Source organism: Gobio gobio, assembly GCF_949357685.1.
Source record: "Gobio gobio genome assembly, chromosome: 8".
Taxonomy (NCBI): domain Eukaryota; kingdom Metazoa; phylum Chordata; class Actinopteri; order Cypriniformes; family Gobionidae; genus Gobio; species Gobio gobio.
This window is the reverse complement of record NC_137114.1, coordinates 49602322-49618446: the sequence shown is the minus strand read 5'-3', so window position 1 is coordinate 49618446 and position 16125 is coordinate 49602322. Positions and strand designations below refer to the sequence as shown.

General features: G+C 40.2%; 1 protein-coding gene across 1 annotated transcript in view; it reads left to right on the top strand.

Moving 5' to 3' along the window:
• Positions 1–14847, top strand: part of LOC307130405 (zinc finger BED domain-containing protein 5-like) — a gene marked incomplete at both ends in the record, with an annotated part of 28443 nt that extends 13596 nt beyond the window's left edge. Inside the window, one exon of the mRNA XM_079823367.1 lies at positions 14843–14847. Coding sequence (XP_079679493.1) covers positions 14843–14847 — 5 coding nt within the window. The remainder of the gene's footprint in view (positions 1–14842) is intronic.
• Positions 14848–16125: the final 1278 nt, after the last annotated feature.

Here is a 16125-nt window from a genome sequence, read left to right as displayed (position 1 = left end):
TTTATTTTTCCTCCTGTTTCACAGTTGAGCCGAATGCACGTGCATGACCCTGACTAATCGATAAGTTTTATCGATTAAACATATTATCAACTATTAATAGATCGTTGATTAATCATTGACATCCCTATAGTATCTAACAATATTTAGCCAGTGATCATCATGCATTTAAACAAATTTTTTTATACGTTGAAATGAATCTGTGTAGTAGGAAACTATAGAATTTAACGAGAATCTGGTGATTCAGATATTAGGCTAAATATTTTGTCATTGAACTTTACAAAAATCAAATTACACACCAATGAATGTTGTCAAAACATGTCTCATAAATATGTAGTGGATTTCACCCAGCACCACAAATTAACCAGACACCAGGGGGGCATTCCACAAAGCAAGATTAACTTACCGTCATATATACATTTACATTTACATTTATGCATTTAGCAGACGCTTTTATCCAAAGCGACTTACAACTTGGGGGGACAATAAGCGATTGGTCGTGGAGAGTCGAGTGAGCGCAACAAGTGCCTGAAATACTTGGTCCGTGTACATTTCTCAGTGTAGCACAGGCTAGAGTAGGGCGGGAAAGAGGAGGAAAAGAGGAAAGGAAAGTTTTTTTTTTTTTTTTTTTTTAGGAGGTTAAGTGCTCATGGAAGAGATGAGTTTTTAGTTGACTTTTGAATGTTGTCAATGAATCCGCATTTCGGATGGCGGTGGGCAGATCGTTCCACCAGCTGGGAACGTTGAATGAAAATGTTCTGGAAAGGGATTTTTTGCCTCTCTGTGAAGGTACCACAAGCCTTCGCTCCTTAGCTGAACGAAGGCTTCTGGTGGGGGTGTGGCGACGTAGAATCGAGTCAAAGTATGCAGGAGCTGAGTGCGTGGTGGCTCTGTAGGCAAGCGTCAGCGACTTAAACTTGATGCGAGCAGCGAGTGGTAGCCAGTGCAGAGAGATGAAGAGTGGTGTGACGTGGGTCCTTTTGGGCTCGTTGAAGACCAGACGTGCCGCTGCATTCTGGATCATTCGAAGTGTTTGGATCGCACAGGAGGGGAGTCCAGCCAGAAGCGCATTGCAGTAGTCAAGTCTAGAAATAACCAGGGCCTGGACAAGAAGCTGTGTTGCGTGTTCTGCTAGGAACGGTCTGATCTTCCTGATGTTGTAGAGCGCAAACCTGCAAGAGCGAGCTGTCTTAGCAATGTGATCTCTGAAGGACAACTGGTCATCAAATGTAACTCCAAGATTTCTGACTGATTTTGAAGGGGAGATCAGGGATGCACCTAGATGGATGGTGAAGTCATGTTGCATAGTGGGACTGGCGGGAAAGATGAGGAACTCAGTCTTTGCCAGGTTGAGCTGTAGGTGATTTTTACTCATCCATGCAGAGATGTCAGCCAGACAGCTGGAGATTCGTGCAGCTACTGTGGGGTCGTCTGGTTGGAATGAAAGGTAGAGCTGAGTGTCATCAGCATAGCAGTGATATGAGAAGCCATGTGCCTGTATGATGGGACCTAATGAAGTAGTGTAAATGGAGAAAAGGAGAGGTCCAAGCACTGAGCCCTGAGGAACCCCCGTGGTCAGTTGATGCGCTTGGGATTCCTCTCCTCTCCAGGCAACCTTGAAGGACCTACCTGTGAGATAAGATTCAAACCAATGGAGCGGAGTCCCTGTGATGCCCAGTGATGAGAGGGTGGACAGAAGGATTTGATGATTTACCGTGTCAAAGGCAGCAGATAGATCAAGGAGGACGAGGACTGATGATTTGGACTCAGCTTTAGCTATCCGCAGGGCTTCGGTGACCGACAGTAATGCGGTCTCTGTGGAGTGGCCCCTTTTGAAACCGGATTGGTTAGAGTCCAGCTGGTTATTCTGTGAGAGGAAGGATGAAACCTGGTTGAAAACAACTCGTTCAAGAGTTTTTGCTATGAATGGCAGGAGAGAGACAGGTCTGTAGTTATCTATGAGTGATGCATTTAAAGTGGGTTTCTTAAGCAGTGGAGTTACCCGAGCCTGCTTGAAAGTGGTAGGGAAAGTGCCAGTGCAGAGCGATGTGTTGATGATGTGTGTGAGTGCAGGAAGGAGAGTAGGAGAGATGGCTTGAAGGAGGTGTGAGGGAATGGGATCGAGAAGACAGGTGGTAGGATGGCTGGAGAGGAAAAGTTTAGATACTTCGGCCTCAGTGAGTGTGGAAAATGAGGAGAGAGTATGTTCGGTCGTGGAAGTGGCTGATCTAAAATCCACAGTGTGTGGGGGTGAGAACTGATTGCTGATAGTTGTTGTTTTGTTTGTGAAGAATTGTGCAAAGTCGTCTGGAGATAGGGAGGTGGTGGGGGGTGGTGGAGGAGGACAGAGCAGAGAGTTGAATGTTCTGAATAGTGTGCGTGAGTTTGAGGTGCTGCTGATTTTGTTTTGGAAATAAGAATATTTAGCTGCGTGTACTTCATTCGAGAAGGATGAGAGCAAAGACTGATACTTAGCTAGATCAGATGGGTGATTTGATTTATGCCATTTCCTCTCTGCTGCCCTGAGTGTCGTCCGATGTTCACGAATAACATCAGATAACCAAGGGTTAGAGGGAGTAGCTCGTGCTGGCCTAAAAGAAAGAGGGCAGATATCGTCTAGACATGAAGTTAAAGTGGAGCATAGAGTGTCAGTTGCAGTGTTAACATCCATAGAAGAGAATTGTGTGGATGAGGGAAGGGAGGAAGAGACAGCAGAGGAAAGATGAGAAGGAGTGAGCGCAGGTTTCGTCTGAAAGTAACTGGTGGAGGAACTGGTGGTGTGTGAGTAGTAAGTTGAAGATTAAATGTGATGAAAAAGTGATCTGAGATGTGTAGAGGTTTGACCAAGATATTGTCTGTGGAGCAGTTGCGTGTGTAAATGAGGTCCAGCTGGTTACCAGATTTGTGGGTATGTGACGTGATGAGGCGTTTGAGGTCGAATGAAGCTAGGAGGGAGTGGAAATCTGAAGCATAAGATTTGTCCAGGTGAATGTTGAAGTCGCCGAGTACTATGAGTGGGCAGCCATTCTCTGGAAATGAGGACAGCAGAACATCTAGCTCATCAACAAAGGTGGTCAGTGGACCTGGGGGGCGGTAAATGACTACAATATGTATTTTAGTGGGAGCTGAAAGCGTTATAGCATGATATTCAAATGTGTTGTTTTTGCAAAGAGCTGTGTGAGATGAGTATTTCCAATTGTTAGAAATGAGAAGACCCGTGCCCCCACCCCTCCCAGTCCTGCGAGGGGTGTGGGAGAAAGAGAAGTTATTAGAGAGAGCAGCAGGTGTTGCTGAGTCTTCTGGACGGATCCAGGTCTCAGTCAAGGCCAGGATTTTGAGAGTGGATTGAGTGGCAAAGGCAGGAATGAAGTCAGCTTTATTGACAGCTGACTGACAATTCCATAGCCCCACAGAAAAAGAAAGAGACGGAGGGGCATTAGAGGAGGAGGGAACAGGAAGTAGATTAGCAGTGTTACGGTGCCGTCTACGTCTACGTGTAATAGTGGGTCGTGGTTGCGAGATAACGGGGATGGAGTGGACGCACATGGTTAGAGAGAGGAAGGAAAGAAAGATGAAGGGAGAAGAAGGAGATAACTCGGTGCCTTATCGGAGTCCCTGCCTCGGAGGAGTCGCGCAGAGGAAGAGTCGAATACAGATGTCTTTACCCGCGTCGGTCTTCACACGCGGAGTCTGAAACTTTGAACTCTATACTTTGAACTCTATACTTTGAACTCTCCGGTGATTAACCCAAACCTTGCTTACTGAAGGTATGCTGGTTCCAAAAATGCATCTGTGAGTAAGTTCAGACAACTCAAGAGTATGTTCCCGGTTAACACACAAGACATTATCAACAGAGCAACAAATCGACAATTCACGCAAAGAAAGAAAGACGCTAAAGAAAGAGCGTGCCATCCTACTTTTGCTTGTCTACTTTTACACTAAATTTTTCAACTAAATATCGAAATAAATCTAACTATTAAACTAAATTAACCATATCAACTAAATTACTGCTCTAATTACTGATCTAAAGCCCACACTGTCACTGTATGATAATTGAAATGAACTGATGACATTTTTTCTCCAGAATGGCTAGACGGCTGAATAAAATTATGCTGCATTATTTTCCTGTTTAACACTGTAAAGCTGCTTTGAAACAATCAGCATTGTTAAAAGCGCTATATAAATAAAGTTGACTTGACTTGACTTAGTGCACTGCACATCTATTTGGTGGCTGTGCAATATTTTTTTTCAATCTCTTTGTTTAATAAGTAATCTTTATTCACTGAGAATAAGGATTATATTGTTTGTTTGAAGCTAATTAATTGAATGCAGATCCATGTGTGAGATGACAATAAATACATAATACATATATTTGAATTGAATTAACATTTAAACATTACCTTGTTGTAATAGTGCTTTAGAATATATAATATTGTATAACTATAAAACAAATTGTGTTATATAAATATAACTATATTAATTATATTACATGCATCTAATACCTCAAGCAAACTAACCCTGGAACATGAGCTGCTCCCAAACAGGTCATGTTCAAAGAGTTGCTATGGCTACTGACATACCCTGAAAGTTACCTCTGTTTTTGCAACCGAAAGTTGAGGTTATCCACTTATTTATTTATTGCAAGGTATACAATCTGTATATGGCACTTACCTCCAGTTATTTGGTGACATCAGAGATGTATAAAGTACTAGAGACACATACTTGAGTAAAAGTACAAGTTCCTTATCAAAAAAGTGACTTGAGTAGAAGTTGAAGTGCTCTTTAAGCACCACACTTAAGTAGAAGTACTAAAGTATTCAACATTTTTTGTACTTAAGTATTGCAAGTAGTTTATTTTAAAATGTACTACTCAAGTACTGAAAGTAAAAGTACAAGTATTGTGTTATGTAGTTATTAAAGAAAGTAGTCAAAAGTTTGAACATCATATTGTTTTTATTATTTCAAATGATTAAGCTAAAGGACAATCACAATGTTGGTAGGTAATTTTTCTACATATTGTCATATAAATAACCTGAAAATACTGTAGTTCATTAAGATTAAATCTTACTATAACCACTCTTACTTAAAAAAAAATGGGGTAAGCACACTTATATTCTCATTTCAAGAGGTGTTCTGAGTAAATTATTTGTTTGTAACACTTTACAATATGGTTTGATTTGTTAACATTACATTAGTTAATGTATTAGACTAATAACTAACATGAACTAACCATGATCAATACATTTGTTACTGTATTTATTAATTTTTCTTAATCTTAGTTAATAAAAATACAGCTGTTAATTGTTTGTATATGTTACTTCACAGTGCACATTAACTATGTAAACAAATAGAGAGCAATTTGAGCGCAAGACGCTCCTGTTGTTTTAAAGACAGTGAATGCGCGCTCGCGGGGCTCTCTTGCGCGCTCTCTCTGTGTGTGTCTGTGTGTCTGTGTGTCTCTCTCTCTCTCTCTCTCTCTCTCTCTCTCTCTCTCTCTCTCTCTCTCTCTCTCTCTCTCTCTCTCTCTCTCTCTCTCTCTCTCATGCGCGGTAATGTGGGTTTGGAATGGAATGATTCGTAACATTTTTATAATTGTAACGAGTAACGATGCAGCACATAAAAAAAATATCGGAGTAAAAGTATTAAACTCATCGAAAATATGTACTGAAGTAAAAGTGGAAGTAAGAGAAAAAAATAATACTCTGGTAAAGTACAGATACTGCCTTTTAGTACTTAAGTACAGTAGTGAAGTAGTTCTACTTCGTTACTATACATCTCTGGGTGACATGGAAGAGACACTTCCAAGAAGATCAATGTTTTTATGAATAATAAAAAATTAATAAAAAAAGAAGTACCCTCCACGTCAACATACACATGCACCACCTCTTTCAAAGGTTACAGACACCTTGTAGAGTTGTAAATTCTACAAAAACACAGCATAATGCATTTTACTGCAAAATCAAACAGGCATGGATCAGATTCAAGACACTCTCCACCAATAAAACAATTATCATACATCATTAAAAGGGCTTTTCAAGTGAACACCATTTTGTTGAATGTTGTAGGATCGATTGCTCGCTGATCGATTGCTCCTGTCTGCCTGCTGTGTCTGTTGCTCTGTAGCTCAAGTCTGTAGCTCTGTAGAGCCTTGCTTACGTTTGAATCTTTATTTTGATATTTCCTCTTTCTTCTACTGCTAAATATAACTTACTCATCACCATACATTGTTTAAAAATTGCCTATCACGTTAAATTTGACATCGCTAGCTTTTAATCTAAATCACCATCACACGTTAGCATTTTGCAAGCCTGTTAGCTTGTTATCTCTGCACCCGGGCCTCCCTTTTTCTGAGTTCATAACTTGGATTAGTAAATTGTGTCCAGCAAACGATTGTGGTAAGTGGTAAATTGGATTAATCAACAAACACGGTAAGTCATGTCTTCTCCTGTCATTATCACCTGCAGTGCATGCCACATGTTCAGTATAGGCTTCTCCGCTGGCGAACAGGGCTTCACATGTGATAAATGTAAGGAGATAGTTAGGCTGACGGAGAAGATTTCAGAATTAGAAACACGCATCCATACTTTATCTGAGAGTAGTGAGGATGTAACAGCTTTAGACACTGATTTGGATGCGAATAGCTTAGTGAACTCTGTACATTCTTCGGTTCCGGCTGCAGGGCCCTCGCAGCAGGGAAACTGGGTAACAGTGAGGCAGCATAGTCGCAGACCAAAGAACCGCTTTTCCGTTCCGGTTAGAACATCAAACAGGTTCTCCCCTCTCAGTGAAGCACCCACTGAGTATCCTGTTGAAAGTGCCCTAGTCATTGGCGATTCTATTACACGGAACGTGAAGATAGAGACACCAGCTACCATAGTCACTTGTTTACCGGGAGCCAGAGCACCTGACATCAAAGCAAATTTAAAAGTGCTGGCTAAAGCTAATCGTAAATTCTCTAAGATTATTATTCACGTCGGCACTAATGATGTTCGACTTCGCCAGTCGGAGATCACCAAAATTAACATTAAAGAGGTGTGTGAACTCGCTAGTACGATGTCTGAGGCTGTTTTTTGTTCTGGACCGCTCCCGGTAAAAAGGAGTGATGAGATAGTTAGCAGACTATCATCACTCAATGGCTGGTTGTCTAAGTGGTGTCTGCAAAATAACATAGGGTTCATAGACAATTGGAAAAGTTTTTGGGGCAGACCTGACCTGTTGAAGAAGGATGGCATCCATCCCTCTTGGGGTGGTGCCGCTCTTCTCTCTAGTAATCTGGCACATAGTCTTAGAGCTAAACCTTGACTCACTAGGGCCCAGGTCAGGAAGCAGACAAACTGGCTAAACCGACCGTCTGCTAGCTGTCTCACGTTACCGGAGTCAGATAAATCCCAGCACATAGAGACTCTTTCACCGAGATATTATCATGTAGAGACTGTGTCTGTTCCCCGAATTAGTAAATACAAAAAAACATCAAAACCATTCAACAGTAAAAATTTAATTGACGTCCAACAAATAAACAAAATATATAATACAGATGAACAATTGATAAAGCTTGGGTTGCTGAATATTAGATCCCTTTCCCCAAAAGCGCTTATTGTTAATGATATTATTACAGATAATAATCTAGATGTGCTCTGTTTGACAGAAACCTGGCTAAAACCTGACGACTACATTACCTTAAATGAGTCCACCCCCCAAGATTATTGTTATAAACATGAGCCGCGTCTGAAAGGTAAAGGGGGAGGGGTTGCTGTAATTTATAATAATATCTTCAGTATTACTCAGAAGTCTAGTTTCAAATATAATTCCTTCGAAGTTTTGGTGCTTTATGTAACGCTATGTAGTGTACATGATAAAACCCGTTCAACATTTGTGTTAGCTACTGTATACAGGCCACCTGGGCATAATACAGACTTTATCAAAGAATTTGCTGATTTTCTATCAGAGTTAGTACTGGCCGTAGATAAAGTACTAATTGTTGGTGATTTTAATATCCATGTTGACAACGGAAAAGACGTATTGGGATTAGCATTTAAAGACACACTAAACTCTATTGGAGTTAGGCAACACGTGTCAGGAGCCACTCATCGCCATAATCATACTTTAGACCTAATATTGTCACATGGAATAAATGTTGATACCGTTGAAATTCTGCAGCAGAGCGATGACATCTCAGATCATTACTTAGTATCATGTATACTTAATTTAGCTAAGGTTGCAAAGCCGCCCCCTCGCTTTAAAAATGGCAGGACAATCACTGCCGCTACTAAAGATTGCTTTTTAAATAATCTCCCTCATCAGTATCATCTGCTCAGCATCCCAGATAGTATAGAAGAACTCGATGTTGCAACAGAAACTATTGACTCTCTCTTTTGCAGTACTTTAGACACAGTTGCTCCTCTGCGCTTAAAGAAGATTAAAGAAAATAGTCCAACGCCGTGGTACAACGAGCACACCCGGGCCCTTAAAACAGCAGCCAGAAAAATGGAGCGCAGCTGGAAGAAAACAAAATTAGAGGTATTTCGTAATTCGTGGAAAGAGCACATGATCACATACAGAAAGGCTGTAAAAACTGCTAGATCTGCTTATTTCTCAACTCTCTTGGAAGAAAACAAACACAACCCAAGGTATTTATTCGATACAGTGGCTAAATTAACCAAAAATAAAGCTTCAACTTCTGATGATTGTAAACAGCACAGCAGTAATGACTTTATGAACTTCTTCACATGTAAGATTGATAATATTAGGAAAATTTTTTTAACCATGCAGCCGTCTAAAACAGCATCACATCAGACAGAGCGTTGTAGTGTCACTGAGGAAAAATTACACTCATTCACTGCTATAGGAGAAGAAGAATTGGCTAAACTCGTTAAATCATCAAAATCGACAACATGTATGCTCGACCCTATACCAACTAGGCTATTAAAAGAGATGCTACCAGAGGTCATAGATCCTCTTCTTAATATCATTAATTCATCTTTGTCATTAGGATATGTACCGAAAACTTTTAAGTTGGCAATTATTAAACCACTTATTAAAAAACCGCAACTTGATCCTACAGATTTAGTCAATTATAGACCAATCTCAAATCTACCCTTTCTGTCAAAAATACTTGAAAAGGCAGTGTCTTCACAATTATGTTCCTTTTTAGAAAGAAATGGTATCTGTGAGGATTTCCAGTCAGGATTTAGACCGTATCATAGCACTGAGACTGCTCTCGTCAGAGTTACAAATGATTTGCTCTTATCATCCGATCGTGGCTGTATCTCTCTATTAGTGTTACTCGATCTTAGCGCTGCATTTGATACTATCGACCACAACATTCTTTTGAATAGACTCGAAAATTATGTAGGTATTAGTGGAATTGCATTATCATGGTTTAAATCATACCTATGCGACCGTTATCAGTTTGTAGTAGTAAATGAAGATATGTCACACCGATCGCAAGTTCAGTATGGAGTACCGCAAGGCTCAGTGCTAGGACCGCTACTCTTCACCCTGTACATGCTACCACTGGGAGATATCATTAGGAAGCATGGCGTTAGTTTTCATTGTTATGCTGACGATACTCAGCTCTATATTTCTTCACGCCCTAAAGAAACTTACCAATTCACAAGATTAACGGAATGCATAGCTGATATAAAACATTGGATGACTGGTAATTTCCTGCAACTCAATTCAGAAAAAACGGAATTTTTAATTATTGGACAAAAAAGCTCCACAAGTAGTAACCTAGAATACTGTCTAACACTTGATGGCTGTTCTGTCAAGTCCTCGTCGTCAGTGAGGAACCTGGGTGTGCTCTTTGATACCAATCTTTCGTTTGAAAGCCACGTTTCTAGCATCTGTAAAACTGCTTTCTACCATCTTAAAAATATATCTAAATTACGGCACATGCTCTCAATGCAAAATGCTGAACAGTTAGTTCATGCGTTCATGACCTCAAGGTTAGATTATTGTAATGCTCTACTGGGTGGTTGCCCTGCTCGCTTAATAAATAAACTCCAGCTGGTCCAAAACGCAGCAGCTCGAGTTCTTACTAGAACCAGGAAGTATGACCATATTAGCCCAGTTCTGTCAACACTGCACTGGCTGCCTATTAAACATCGCATACATTTTAAAATCTTACTTATTACTTACAAAGCACTAAATGGTTTAGCTCCCCAATACTTGAGCGAGCTCTTAACATATTATACTCCATCACGTCTACTGCGGTCTCAAAATTCTGGCCAGTTGATAATACCGAGAATATCCAAATCAACTGCAGGCGGTCGATCGTTTTCCTATTTAGCACCTAAACTCTGGAACAGTCTTCCTAACATTGTTCGGGAAGCAGACACACTCTGTCAGTTTAAATCTAGACTAAAAACACATCTCTTTACTGTGGCATACACATAAAACACTTTTTCAATGAAATGATTGTTAGGCTGCATTAACTAGGTCAGCCGGAACCGGGAACACTTCCCATAACACCTGATGTACTCGTTACATCATCAGAAGAATGGCATCTACGCTAATGTTAGTCTCTCTGTTTTATCCCGAGGTTTACTGCAGTCAGCCGGATCCGGGCCGTATCCAGATCAGATGGTGGACCTGCGCCCAGAGAAGACCAACACAGGACCCCGAAGTGTCTGAGAGACCGTGATTAGACTCCCCCTGAAACTGCCTCATCGACACGGCATCTCAATAAACCCGTCTCCTGCGTGTTGCCTCCGATCATTCGAATATTGCACTTTAATAATTATTTAATCAACATCATCCTCAATAAACCCGTCTCCAGCATGTTGCCCCCGGTCCCTCGAATATTCTGATCTATTATGACCTCCGAGCTGTAAAACTGCCAGAATAATAATAATAATACGCTGTTTGTTAATTGGCCAGAGGAGAACTGGCACCCCGACTGAGCCTGGTTTCTCCCAAGGTTTATTTTTCTCCATTAGGTCACCTAATGGGGTTTTGGTTTCCTTGCCACTGTTGCCTCTGGCTTGGCGTGCTCAGTTGGGGACACTAAATTTTTCAACTAAACATCGAAATACATCTAAATAATAAACTAAATTAACCATTTAAACTAAATTACTGATCAAATTATTGATCTAAAGCCCACACTGTCACTGTATGATACTTGAAATTTTTCCAGAATGGCTATACAGCTGAATAAAATTATGCTGCATTATTTTCATGTTTAACACTGTAAAGCTGCTTTGAAACAATCTACATTGTTAAAAGCGCTATATAAATAAAGTTGACTTGACTTGACTTGACTTGTAGATGACAGATAGACGTGTCCAAGCTGGCAGAGTGGGTATAACATCCATGTCAGGCTTTAAGTAGCTCTTTACTTTGTGTTTGATGGAAGCTGTCCATTGAACTTATTAGTAGCTACAGTGTTGAAATGCAAATGAGTCAGTGTTAAACAGGCTGATTCCATAAAGAGAATTTGCTAGGTGGGAGATACCTTGAGCAGCCTGTACAAGTGATCATAACTTAATGCGCAGTTTCGAAAGATTATAGTATTAGGGTTAGGTATAGGTATAGTACTGTAGTTTCTAATACATTAAGGGTGCTTTCACACTTGGTTCAATTGTCTGGATCGAACCAGAGTTCGATTGCTCCCCCCCTCCCTGGACTGGGTTCATATTATATTATTTGGGTCCGAGCCGGGGTGCGTTTGCGTCAAAGCAGCAGATGTTTACCCGGTTGCTTGGTAGCGACAACGAGCGACAAGGTGGCAAAATGCATAGCGTTGCTCACCTCACTTTCATATTTTTGAACTGTTGGTTTTGTTACCAAAGCTTCAGTACGTAATGGCACTTGCGTCTATCCGCCGTGAATGGCAGTTCACTTACGTGATTTAGTACGATTGCGTTCACATCAGCAGCGAACCGTACCGGAGTTCACATGAACCCCAGACAACCTCTTTAAGCGGACTCGGGTACGGTTTGCGGGTTTGCATCCGAGTTCGGAAGACAGCATTCACATCATCCAAACGAACTGAACTCTGAGGTCAATCGAACCCGGGTGCGCACCAAACGTGTGAAAGCACCCTTAGTCAGAGAGTACTTCAAAGCAAAGTCTCAGATCCTATAGTGATAATTGGAGCTGTTGAAGCAAAGTGAAGCCATTTTGAGAGACAGAACTGAAGAGATGATACATAGCCAGGCCAGTTGCGACAAGGCAGGCAAACCAAGCAATTGCTTGGGGCCCCAGGACAATGACAGGTTAAGAATAAAATGCAACGACAAACTGTGTGAGCGCCCCTTTGATAGTCAATGCAGTAAAGTGCAATGACAGTTATCGGGAACCCCCTTAAGGGGGCCCCTCTCAGTAGTCGCTGACAGCAGCCAGCCAACCACGCGATCTCTGCTGCCGGCAAAATACAAAACCTCCTCGGCAGTGGCGGATCTAGAAAATTTTACATGGGGGGGCAAAGGGGTGGCAAGAGGTCTTGGCAGGGTGGCAGGGGTAGACGGTACATGGAAATCCCTATATGTGAATCCCTTTTAAATTACAGTACTTATTGTTTAATCATGCCCTTACACACTACAAAGGTTTTTAATTCACAACAGGAACAAGCCCAGTGTTCAAACAAAACAAAACAGTATAAAAAGCAAAATGAAAATATAAAAAAAGTACCATAATTGTGTCCAAGATGCAGTATACAACAGTGGACAATACTCAAGTTCTTATTATAATTAAAAACGTATAATTACAGTTCACAAATGAAATGACCCATGATCACCCATCTTTTTTAGGAAAGCTTAAGGCGACTGTTGTTTTGCTTTGCAGCAAAATGTTTCAAAAACAGCGTTATGTGTTTCTCAACATGTTACAGTGTTTACATGGTACAATTTCTGGTAAGCTACGCTTTTTTGTTATTTCAATTAAATTAAATTATTGTGATTTGATTTAATATTGACTAATTTGGATAAATATTAGGCACACAAGATGTACCTAATCTCAAGAAAAAACAACTCACCTAATGCTGTAAACATACAGAGAGCCCTATCAGCAGGCAGTGTTATTTAAGGTTCAAAATAACTCAAATTACATATAATGCGTTTTTTTATTATAATAACAACTTTATTTAATTATATAAATAAAAATATAATAAATATGTAATATGGTACACTACACATATTTAGCAAAATACTCTCGACTATAGCACATTTATAGCCAACTAATGTGCTATAGCCAATGGCTAAATCATTAAATCATAATCATTAAATGGCTTTCCTGAAGGTAAATGTTATGTGACATAATTGTTCTCCAGTTGTTTTATTGCCCCCTGTGTTAGATTGATTGGTCGATATTATGTATGAGGAATATACATTTAGGTAAGTTGTAGGCTACTGTTTCTTTCAACATTGTTCATTCGTGTTTATTTAGCCTACTATTAGCTAGAGATGATCGGTCCACGTGCAGCTAGGGATCTGTCACGTAACATTTACAAGCGCCAAAACGGCATTTATTGTTTGAATGTCGTAATAAAAATAAACAGAATCTGAGAGCTGAGAGCTGAGATTTTTTTTTTATCATAAGTAACCTGCTCTGTCTAGTCTGTCTGTCTCCGTGTCCTCTTTGCTTCGCGATTTTTCTGTGCGTGAGAGCGAGACAAGTGTCAATTCACGGTGAATGCGTGAGATTTGGCAGTTATGGATACAATATTTTTATATTTTTTATTAAGTTGTTCTTGTCTTTGTAGTACCCTAACCACCTGATTAGGGGAGATATAAAGTCAATAAAAGACACAGGAACACGGCTGCTGCAATATCTTCTGAGTCTCTGTATTGTCTGACATTAATGCAAATATTTCTGCATTCTCATATATCAATGAAAAGTATAACAACATATCTCTTTTAGAGAAAAACAATATACAGACAAATAAAATATAGAATTACTCACATATAGCTTCTCAACAGATACAGTCTCCATCAATTAAACGAATAATTTCAATAGAAACTTGAATTACAATGCATATTAATAATACGTACTGCATATTACATACAATATTCACATATGATACTCTACATTTTAAACATATGTGCCATTTACCATATCTTCAACTCTTTTAAACTTCTTAAATTAACTCAGGAATTATAGCATATCAGCAAAACTAATCTCTTTACACACCATTAGCATGAACACATATTACACTTTCCCTTCTGAACCAACAGATTCCTTTTTTTTTTAAGCACTGTCACCTGTAACTTAACTGTTAAATTAGTTCTCAAAAACACCAATGTGGTATTAATTCACTCCGTTTTCACATTTATATGACCGCATGGTCTCTGCCATTAATTTAACATTCGCCAGTTGTACATGTGATACACACGCGGGAAACTTGAACCGAACTTTTAGACACATATATATATACAATGAATACACTTCAAACAATGACACTTGCCATTTTTCACAGCCTTGACTTATATAAAGTGTATTTTTACTACAATTTGCTAAAATCATACCTGATTAGGGGAGATATAAAGTCAATAAAAGACACAGGAACACGGCTGCTGCAATATCTTCTGAGTCTCTGTATTGTCTGAGCAGCGCGCCCCTCCCCCAGCAGGTGAAAGTCCCAAGACAAAAATAATCAAATGATCGATCATCCATAGTAGGCAAGGAATACCAATCGCCATCATCCAAAATCATACACTGTGCATTAATGACATTCAGTTTATTTTTCAATGACGACATATTCTGATGACACTAATTATTATTAGTTTTGTATATTTTTATAACCACCACACTCTCCCCGTCGAAAATCAATGTCGTCCCGACATTACTCGGTTTCATGTTGCTATACTATTTTTGGTTAAACTTTTAATTTATGTATGCACTGCAGATTAACTGTATTTGCTATTCTTCCATAAAGGTGTGTGTTGGGAGTTGTCTAGTCTCTTGTTGTCTTTATACTGCTTTTTTTTTTTTTTTTTTTTTTTCTTCCTCCCAATCCATTATTTTCAGTGTGCATATAAATCTTTGTATGTGTAAAGGTATACTGGCTGATAGTGTGATGCTGGGTAAGTCCATGGAGTCATGTTCTGCATTTCATATGGTGTGGGATGGAACGCCATAGTGTTTGTATGATCTACACTATAGCATGCAGGGGTTCCCAGGTAATCATAGGTGAATGTCTTTGGTGGTCTCCTCTCTCTCTGAGGCCATCTACACTCCAGTTCTTCTTCACTGTTGCTTTCCAACAGGGCTAGCTGTCCATCTGTATCGTCAGATTTTCCGCCAGGTCGTTCCACCTCCATCACGTCTTCAGGTTGTTTCACCTCCATCACGTCTTCTCCCTGTCGAGGTACCCCTTTATTATTTGGCTGATTCTTTGCCTCATCATTATTCACTCTCATCTCTGTACCAACTTCATCTCTTTCCTTTTCAGGTCTGCTGGGCAGAACAACTGGTAGGTTTGTATCCTCTAACTCACTACTTTCTCTCACAGGTTGCTGAGACTGGACCGCAGGTAAGTACCAGTGGCTACATCCTTCATCTTCCTCTGAGCTAGAATCATCCCTTTCTACAGAGGTAGGTTCATCCGTTTTTCTCTTTGTTCTTGGCTGTGTTCTGAGCTCCATTTCCGGTGGCAGGTAGTCACACGGTAACAAGAGATTTCGGTGTAGAACCCTTGATCTTCCCTTTCCTCGTTCCGGCTTTACTTCATAAACAGGGCCTTCTTCTCCCACTCGGCGGACAACTGTGTGTATAGCATCTTCCCAGTGATTGCGAAGCTTTCCTGTACCCCCTCTGGGTGTGAGATTTCGCACCAGAACACGATCTCCTGGGTGCAGCACTGAGCTCCTTACTTTACCCTCATAGTTCCTTTTGTTTCTTTCTGCTGTCTTCTTGCTGTTTTCTTTAGCAATCTCAAACGCTTCCTGCATTCCTTGCCTCCATCTCTTCACATATTCCTTATGGTCGTTGGTCCCTTCCTCTGACGTTAATCCAAAGAGCAAGTCAACAGGTAGTCTGGGCGATCTCCCAAACAGGAGATAGAACGGTGAAAATCCAGTAACCTCACATCGTGTACTGTTGTAGGCAAAGGTAAGTTTGTTCAATGACTCCTTCCAGTTGGACTTCTGTGTTTCTGTCAAAGTCTTTAACATTTGGAGCAACGTCCGG